At 31.9% G+C, this 9,770-nt stretch overlaps 1 protein-coding gene across 1 annotated transcript in view; it reads left to right on the top strand.

Annotated features, from left to right (window-relative positions):
- Window positions 1–9,388, top strand: part of LOC108910241 — a 37,490-nt gene extending 28,102 nt beyond the window's left edge. Inside the window, exons 3-5 of the mRNA XM_018714798.1 lie at window positions 3,062–3,321; window positions 7,076–7,687; window positions 8,886–9,388. Of these exons, the coding sequence (XP_018570314.1) occupies window positions 3,062–3,321; window positions 7,076–7,687; window positions 8,886–9,100 (1,087 nt within the window). The 3' untranslated portion in view covers window positions 9,101–9,388. The remainder of the gene's footprint in view (window positions 1–3,061; window positions 3,322–7,075; window positions 7,688–8,885) is intronic.
- Window positions 9,389–9,770: the final 382 nt, after the last annotated feature.

The raw sequence follows: 9,770 nt of genomic DNA, 5'->3' as shown, positions 1-9,770 counted from the left end.
GACAACCCCCAAATCCAAAAGCCAAAGGCTTGTGCGGAAGGGGGCTACACTTGAAAAAACGCGGACAAACACCCATTATCCATCGACATTGCCAGTGCCGACACCGGGGATCGAACCCGGACCAGAGTAGGAAGCCTAGCCGAGAAATGCTTGCCACCGCACTCTCGACCGACTGCGCTACCGTGGCGATCACATAGAAGGAATAACTTGCATGAAAGCTTAAAAGGCAATTTTGCAAATACAGGACATTCCATTAAACAGGATATACAACTTAATTAAGATACGGGAAATCAAATATAAATAACAAATTCGAGTTTGGGTATTTCAAGTACCTACTATTTCACCAGGTTGAATATTGTAACTTCACTGTCTACATATATGTTATTATTTATATTTTACATTGTTATTTATCCGTTAACTATATAATATAACAAATAACATTTTTTGAAAGTGTAAAACCCCCTGAGACTTATCCTATACCAATTAAAATTCTAGTTTTTCTTCAACTTGTTTACCCACTTGTTATGTTTATGATTATGAAGCAACTACATTGTACCAATTTTGACTATGGTTCAGTTCTAACATCTCAATGATCGTAAAATCCTTAAGAATTCTTTTATGGGAAACTTTAATAAGGTATTAATATAAGCTAAAGTCTGTTTAGAAATGAAAGAGAGTAATAAAAGCTTATTATGTATGCAAATCGTAAATAAATGTAGTACTGGTGCTTATATTCAATATTTTTATATTATGTATTTTCCGTATAGATGAGGTGTACTTTTAAAAAAACTTTGTGTGATCGGACTGTACTAAATTGTAGCAGGTAGCTAAAATTTAATCCCCGACAATCCGTCTTTGTCTATGCCGCTTCAATTTCTCGGTCCATTTCTCTTATAAGTAAACAATATAAAAACAGCATTTCAAAACATGAGGCTACTTTAAGCATCATAACCGGGTTAAGAGGGTTTTTAGTAATTCAAATAAAATTATTCAATATTATTATCAAAATATTTATTTAAATTTAATGAATAGACTTTTATTCCACACAAAAATATATGTATTTTGAAAATTCAAATTATGGTGAGTAAATGTAGTGTTGTATAAATGTACAATAAAGAAAATAAAAAAGTAGGTATATTAAAATTCATCCTCTGAATATTCTGATGAATTATCTTCGTCTCCTAGATTGATAACGATAGGTTCCACAGTAACGTCAATTAAATTATCGAGTTCCCACATTTTCTCCTCTTCTTTTTGTACATGATGTATACATCTTTGCCAGTTATCTGCAGTTACTCGTTCCAAGGAATTTTTTAACAAAATTTTCACGTCACTTAATTTAAACGTCGTATTATTTCGCGCTACATCTCCTTTTACCTGCGCCCAGACTAATTCGATTGGGTTAAGTTCACAGTGATAAGGTGGTAACCGTAGTACCGTTATTTGGCGATTTGTTGCCATTTCATCGATAACATATTTTTTCTGATCTTTATTAAGATTGACAAGTGTCAAAAGTTCCTTTTTCACCATATTTGTTTCAAAAGAAATGTTTTTTCCGGATAACCATTGAATTATATCGGCTTTCCTCCAAGCAGTCGTAGGCGTCCGCTCGGTCTGCCGTGAATGGTAACTGGCATTATCCATGACAATTACAGACCCCGGAGGAATAAGATCCAACATCTGTGTAAAATACTCTTCGAAAACATCTGCGTTCATGTCTTCGTGATAGTCACCTGTATTTTTAGATTCAAATAAAAGTAAACCGCCATCTACAAAACCACTGGCACTACCTATATGTGTCACTATTAATCTTCGCCCTTTACCTGAAGGTGCCTTGAACCCTGTTGAAAGTCCATCCAAAAATGCTTGTCGAAAACTTTTTACATTTTTATCTTGCCATACTTTTGTTACAGTATATCCCTCGTTGACCCAAGTTTCGTCTAGATAATAAATATTCCTCCCTTCGTCACGGAATTTTCTAATTGATCTTAAGTAGGATCTTCGCCAACAAATAATTTCATCTTTATCGATAAGAACTGACTTCCTGTTCTGCTTTTCCCAGCAAAAATTCAACTCTCGTAAGACGGCCCATAATTTGCTTCTACTGATTTTTGGCAAATCGTTGTCCTCTGAAAGTTCACTTAAAATTTTGTTTAGCGTTGGTATTTCTTTTTTAAAATAAAATGAGTGTACTTTTCTGCGAATGACATTTTTGAAGAAATCATCTATAACGACTTTTGACCTCCCTGTAGATGATTTTGGGGGATTTACAGTATCTTGTTCATTTTTTGTTTCCTTTAAAAGTCTGTAGATAGTCGATTTTCCAATCCCTGTCATTTTTGTTAGCATTAGTGTTACCCGATAATTACCTGAAACGAAATATTACCACGCCCATGGCCGGTTCTTATCTCGGGGTTTTATTACTCTCTTTCATTTCCAAACAGACTATATTTAACTTAATTTATCACCCCTTTGTTTGCTTATTGGGTTGCAAATTATTTAGTGATTTGAAGATATTTTCCATCGTTCTTTAACATATTCTTATGCGAATATATTGGTTGTTTTAAAAAAATTGTTACATCTTGGCCCATCTCATTTAAGTGAGTAAATATTAAGTAGGTAGTTAGTGTTAGGTTTCATCAAATTATCATCAATATTCATCAAAAACCAAATAAAACTATTCGAACTAAATTGCAAACATCTAATTAGTGCTTGCTTTTAAAATGCTCCTCTATAACGTAGATGAGTGAAAAATCATCGCTTTTATTTCGAAATCATTTGGATTATTTGACTGCTAATATACATTATTTTTACTCATAATAGATCTACTTTTCATTATACATATTTGTCTAAATTGTCGATATTTGATTAAGGCATAGTCTCAGTCACAATTTATTCATAATTTGATGAATTTTGATTTTATTAGAGGATTTGGATCATTGGGTGTAGTATTGCTTGTATTTAATAATGATGATAGTAATTCTAATTTAATATATTCAATCAATCAATTCAATTGAAATGTTATTTTTGGGACATGTCTTATTTAAATGTATGCTTGTAGAGTTCAGCCTCAGATAGTTTTCTACGGACCAGGAGGCCAAGGGCAGCCAATTCTCATCAATCCTGGCTCTCCTCCAGGCAACTTCCTGGTACCTCACCAACCTCAACCAGGGCCAAACGTCATTATCAGGGATATACCACAAAGGCCTGTTTTTGTGGCAGGATATCCTAAACCGGCCCATATTCCTCCAATCGAAAAGGACGCTGAGGAGATTCCAACCAATCCAGCGAAGATCCCACCATTTCCATCAACACCAACAGGTACATTTTTTTGCCTAATTTTATCCGGACCTACATTTCATTTTTATTTCATAGACCTCAGGTTAGGTTAGCATCTAGTAATTATTAAAAAATAAATTCAAATATTAAGTTTTATTATTAATTAAATTATAAAAATTTTCCTGTGTTGGCAAAGAAGATATGTAAAAATATTTTTCGTTATCTATAACTAATTATTCACACGAATTTTAATAACTGAAATATTAATTCTATTCTTTAAAGAAAGCTATTTGAAATAGTATTCCTACATTTCCTACATAGAAAAAAATGTATCCCGAATCGAAATACAATATATTTTTCTCAGTAAAAATACAGAAGTAGTGGATCATTACTACTCAGTACTGCCACAATGCATTGTTTGGTACGTGCTGACAAAGAACAACCTACTAATCTGTAGATAGTATGAGAGCAACACTAATGTCATGCTATACGAAATAAAGTTTCTAATTAATGATGTTGGGAAAAACAACTACTCTCTGACGAATAATCTTAGCTGTTTACTATTGCGGGTGTAATTCAATGTTAGTCTGTAGACCGCAGAGTATTTGTTTCCCACAATATCATTAGTTAAAAATTTACATTATTTAAATTATGCATTTCGAAAATATCAGCCTTTCCAGTTAAATGGATGAACATTTTGTCATATCGACTTGATACCAAGGTAACAATTTATTTAATCACGGTAGACTTAAGTGAAATTTGTGTCTGCCTTATAGTATAGTGGTACGTAAGCTGTTGCATAAAAAATTACATGTCATTGTCCTCGCAAGCACGCGATATGAATATGTGTATCATATCTGGCAGTGACCCGTTTTTGATGAAGAATTATAATTAATGTATACTAATTATCTATAATTTGAAACAATGTAGTAATAGTGCAGCATGCACTTTTAAATTTAAATAAATATCTAATAGATACATTGCAGAAAAATTAATTCACTTTTTCACACAAATTGTAGCTGATTCTTAAACGTTTTGGAAAATGTCTTCTAAAATTGATGAGAGTTAGCTAAAAATACATCTATTTGACTGAAAATTTGTAACATTAAGAATAAAAATAACTCACAAAAATTTTTTTAAACGTACAATTCCAATGAATTTTTATATATGGCCGGTACTTTGAGTCTCGGTTAAAGCATAATAATTAACTGATCAGGCGATTAGACTGATTTATTTTATAAAGTATAATCATAGTCTAATCGCCTGATTAGTTAATCAAGCCTTAACCAAGACTCAAAGTACCAGGCCTATTGAATCTATTGCAATGATCCAGTTTGTAATACATATTGGTCTGCTGTAATTTATTTTAAACTATATTTCAAGAAATCAAATTAAAAATATGTCTACATAGTTTTAATCAGCATCACTAAAATCGCCAGTATCTCAAAACTCATCAATGATGAAATAATTGTTTTATACAGGGTGTTTGTAAATAAGTGCGAAATATTTTAGGGGGTGGTTGTGAAAAAAAGTTCATATAAACGTAGGTCGAAATATGCTTTGTTTCCGAGATACAGAGGGATTAAATTTTAATTTTTTATTTATTTTTATTAATTATTTCAGAGTTTTAAAGATCGAAATTTGACGGTTGTATTTTATTTAGAAATATTAACAGCAACCTGCTAGATAATGTATCAATAGAAATTAAAAACATAGAACTTGCAATAAAATATGTTTTATTTTTTTTTCCTCAAAAACGGTGCATCCTACGAAACAAATGAAGAGACCAATTTCATTCAGAATTGATGGCGGATTTCTAAAAAAATATCAAAACAGGAAAAATTCAGTGGATTACCATTTTTTTTATTAAAAAAATATTGTGGCATTCTGGTACGAACGTCACTGATGCAAGTAGAAATATTCGGATCACCCCAAAAAATTCATATTTATCCCTCCAAAGCGTTTTTTAAATTTCGAGTCAATTTTAAACTCTGAAATAATTAATAAAAATAAATAAAATATTAAAATTTAAACACGGTATCTCGGAAAAGCAGCATTATGTATAGGTTTAAAATGTTTACTTTATTATTATTAAGTTTTTGTTTGACTTTAAAATCTAGGAAGTTATGGAAACGTCTGCTGCTATCATTAGAAAATGTTGTCTGTCTATAAGTTATTTACTTTAGTACCTAGTCAGAGTTTCTAATACATTTTCAAATTAAAATAATAGTAAAGTAAATTAAAAATTTATAGCTATAAGTGATAAACATCGAGATATTTCGTGCTTCGTCTGTGTAGAGAATGCTTTTTAAAATGCATATTATTGTCATTAATATACAACCTCTGAGTCCACCGAAATGTCCTCAGATAGAACTATTATTTAATAATGACTTTAATGGCAGTGTCAGTAATTTGCTAATTTTTCATTATTCTCGGGCATACCAGTGTTTCCTAAATTTTTAAAATTTGATTTTGGAACAAAATTAATAGTGAGAAAAATAAATAAGGAGAAGGATTAATAATAAAAAGAATAAATTTAAAACAAACAAACGCTGTATAAACAAAAAATATTCTACATTATAAATTAATGAAAAATATTTAAGCTCTTATTTTAAAGTTTAAAAAATAGACCAGTAGATTCATGATAATACAGAGAATAAGCAGAAATTATGTGAGAAAACACGTTGAAAAGTGTATTCAGGTATTGGTACACAATTTCCAATACAATTTGTAAAATCATTTCAATAAATTCTGCACTTATCTAAACGTACCTTTACAAATTTCTAATTTGTATTTTTAAACGGTAAAAGACATCAAAGATAGTCGAGTCAGTGGCGTACAAAAATGTACCCAGCTACCTAATATCTACGCCACTGCTTTGTGTTGATTGACTTTTACTTAAATGTCATTATTAAGTAGTAACTATAATTGTGGATTTCATTAAAATTCATAGTGTTCCAGATAAGGTTAAAAATAGAAGTAATTGTGAATTAGGTAACCGGGTGATTGTAATGTAACTTTAAAGTTAGTAATCACAATGTAAACTTTAATCGTAACTAATCTATACCACATGAGGACACATCAAAGTAACAGATGCCTTAAATGAAAAATATGTTACCAAATATATTCCTTGACTTAGCATCTTATTAGTTGTCATCAACCTGTTACTTTACAAACAATAACGAAATAGTCCGTACAATATATATTTGTTGAGATAGAATTCCAAGAAAAAATTAAGCCAATAAAGTTCTATTATTGGAACCACTGTAACAATTTATCGCGGCAGAGGCGTGCCTTGAAATTTTTATTCCGAAAAATTGTCTTAAAATAATTATATGTACATGTTAAACTTCGACTGGGAATTAAATTCATTTCATTTATTTTTCACCTGTATTAATTTATTTTAATAAAATTACATTTAAAATGCACAGGACGATACATTTACGAAGAAACATGCCTTCGTAACTGCAAAACACAGTATACACTGCAAGCTGCTACGGTGAACGCCCCGCCGCCAATGTCTTCCTACCTCGGGTGTCAAATGCGGTTAATTCCAATAAAGTGGCGCTGAGGGGTCTTCTTGGAATTCTCTCTCAATAAATATCGTATGGACTGTACCTTAACTATCAGAAAATCATTTCCTACTTTAGTAGACAAAACCTAACAATGTTGTTTTTGGGTAGTTATGATTGACGACCAAACACTTTATTATCGCTTTGAGAGTTGCAATTACGTTAAAGTAATGATAATTGTTTGGGAATGCCCTGTCCATAAGTATGTTTCTTTAATCTTTCAGCACGAAAACCTGAAAAACTGGAAACCTTCAACGAAGGCAAATTCGAATACCCCACCAAGTCTGCAGGAGAAGCTGATGTACTGGCAGCTGGTGACAGAAACCCGCAACTAATCCCCGGAACGAGTTTGAAACCTGGACATCGTTTCTTCATCCTCAATGGAGAAGATCTCTTTACCAACTTCCCCCTACCAAACAATCGGGAATTAAATCTCAAATATACGCAAAACCAACCCGAACAAATACAACTCCCGTTGTATCCACAGTCTCAAAATCTTGATAAGCAAAGCGAAATTGATATAAACAATATTCCAGTCCAAACGCTTTTACTAAGGAATGCTGTGACGGGGCAAATTTCTAACGTGCAAGATTTGAACTCGGAGGCAAAGTTACCTGAAAATTACATTGGCTTGAACCAGCCAAGCGCAGATCAAGCTTTGTTTAGATCTGGATTTCCAATAAACATCGGCACGGAAGATTTTCAACCAATTGGACAATTTAGATATTCTGCCCCCAGTGAACCATATTTTTCTTTTGATGGAGACGACTTTGAGAACGACGCTGTCGTTATAGATGCAAAAGCAGATGATGCTGATGATAATAAAGATAATGAAGGTAAGTTCAAAGAGAAATCGATTACAATGTTGTTCTTACAATCCTCTAAAAAGAGAAGAGGTTTGACCTACTTTTATCGCATTTTGCACTGTTAAAGTACAAAATTTAACGTTTTTTTTTTCTGGTATTATGGCAGCCGACGCAGTCGGTAGGTATGTTATTCTATATATTTATCAGATAAAATATTTGTTTTGTAATTACCTAATATAGACTCTAATAAAGATAAATTATGTATAAGGTCCTTACCTGAGGCATAGCCTGTATTAACTAACAAGTTAATTATTTAATTAGGTATCAATTAACTTTTGCCATTAAACCTTTTCCCGTTTATAAATTTATATTTCTGGGATATGGTTTTAATCTAACCAATTACTGCACCATTATGTTATTAACTTACCTATGACATACCAACCAGCGAGTAAGATTACATCCAGTGTCGGCTCGAAACTTTATACCAGAGAGAGCGGAAAAATTTAGGTACAAAGTTTAAAAAAAAAATTAAATATAATTGGGCAGTTTTATTTTAAGTACTATTGAAATATAGGGAAATGTGTTCAACATTATTTTTTATAGTGAAAGTCTATTCTTCTGCTTTTGTCCGTAATAAACTATTCATTTACTTTATAAAGTTTAGTATTTCTCGCACCATTGATTTTTCAATAAGTACCATTACTGTTAGTCTGTCTCAATCAATCAATCAATCAATCAATTTAAACATTTACAATCTTGAAAAGAACACACAAGAAGTAATACGTAATTTACAAAATTTTACACCACACCTGAACAAATTACGTTTAGTAAGAAAAAAAAAACATGAATAGCTACTATTTGGTTGGCATAGTAAATATGCTCTACTCCCACTCCGTCTTTCACTGTTGCGCGACGGTAACCATGACCACCGTCGTAAACACTTTACAGATGTAAGAGCGAGGAGCTTGCACATTACAAATTTAACATTTCAATTTTAATGTGTTTCATAAGGCTAATCTATTCAATTATCCAGATGACATTTTAAACTAAATTTTAAATTTAATTTTTTTACTCTGAAAATTTCTAGGGGAGGCGCCGCCCCTGAGCCCCCACGTACCAGCCGCCACTGCTTACATCCCTTGTTTTTCATCATTTACTCTCACTATTTTCTTATATTTAATAATCTTTCTATGCACTATATTAATATCATCTGTTGGTTATTTCATAGCTTCAAGTCCTCAAAAAGAGTCAGAACCAAGCACAGCCCAAGCTGCTCCTGGAGCTATTGCTCTGGCCGGTCCTGGTGGAGTAGCTGGTGCAGCACCAAAAGGAACTGCTTTAGTAGGAAGAGGAGGATTGGCCATTTCTAGCCCTCAAGCCACAGCAGTTGCTGGTCCAACTAAGAATGAGGAAAAGACTAAAAAGTCCACTAAGAAAAATTAAATGATGCATTGTTTTTGTTTTATTTTGTCATTTTACTTAATTGGTGGACCAAATTTAAGAAAATGTCGATATGGTTAAAACCCATTTTCACATTATTGTGATTAAAAGAAAATCAGTTCTACAAAAACCTGCCTATTTATAAAGTTTGGCAGATACATGATCGTTTTACAAAATTATTACAACCGGAATAATTTTACTATAATTAAGTAGAATTGTGGTTATTTTAAGTTCTAATTAAGAATAAATTAATGTAGATATTTATGAGATAACAATAAACATTGTCTAATATTTTGTCTTTATTCTAACTAACAAATTCTATTCTACTTTATTTAATTTGTTTACATATGGTTTGTTAAATATTCAGAAAAGGAGAAATCCTTAAACTTTCAGACTTCAATGTACACGTTTATAAAAACCCTAACCCAGTCATAGTCCTAAAGAGGTCTTATGACGTACGTCATGTTGAAAGTTTGTATTCTATACTTTAACTTCTAATGATGACTAACGATGAGTTTACAAAAAGATCTTAGTTTTAACTTAGCCCGTTGAGAGAGGAATAGTATTCTCACTCAATGCTTAGCCGTAACTTTACCATACCTAATATTAATTCTAAATCTTAGTCTTAATAGAACCAAATAGAACTCCGAGAAAAAGAAGTTAGAATAGAGCC

The sequence above is a fragment of the Anoplophora glabripennis genome, unplaced genomic scaffold, assembly GCF_000390285.2.
Source record: "Anoplophora glabripennis isolate ALB-LARVAE unplaced genomic scaffold, Agla_2.0 scaffold409, whole genome shotgun sequence".
Classification (NCBI taxonomy): Eukaryota; Metazoa; Arthropoda; class Insecta; order Coleoptera; family Cerambycidae; genus Anoplophora; species Anoplophora glabripennis.
This window is presented reverse-complemented; position numbering and strand designations above follow the sequence as displayed.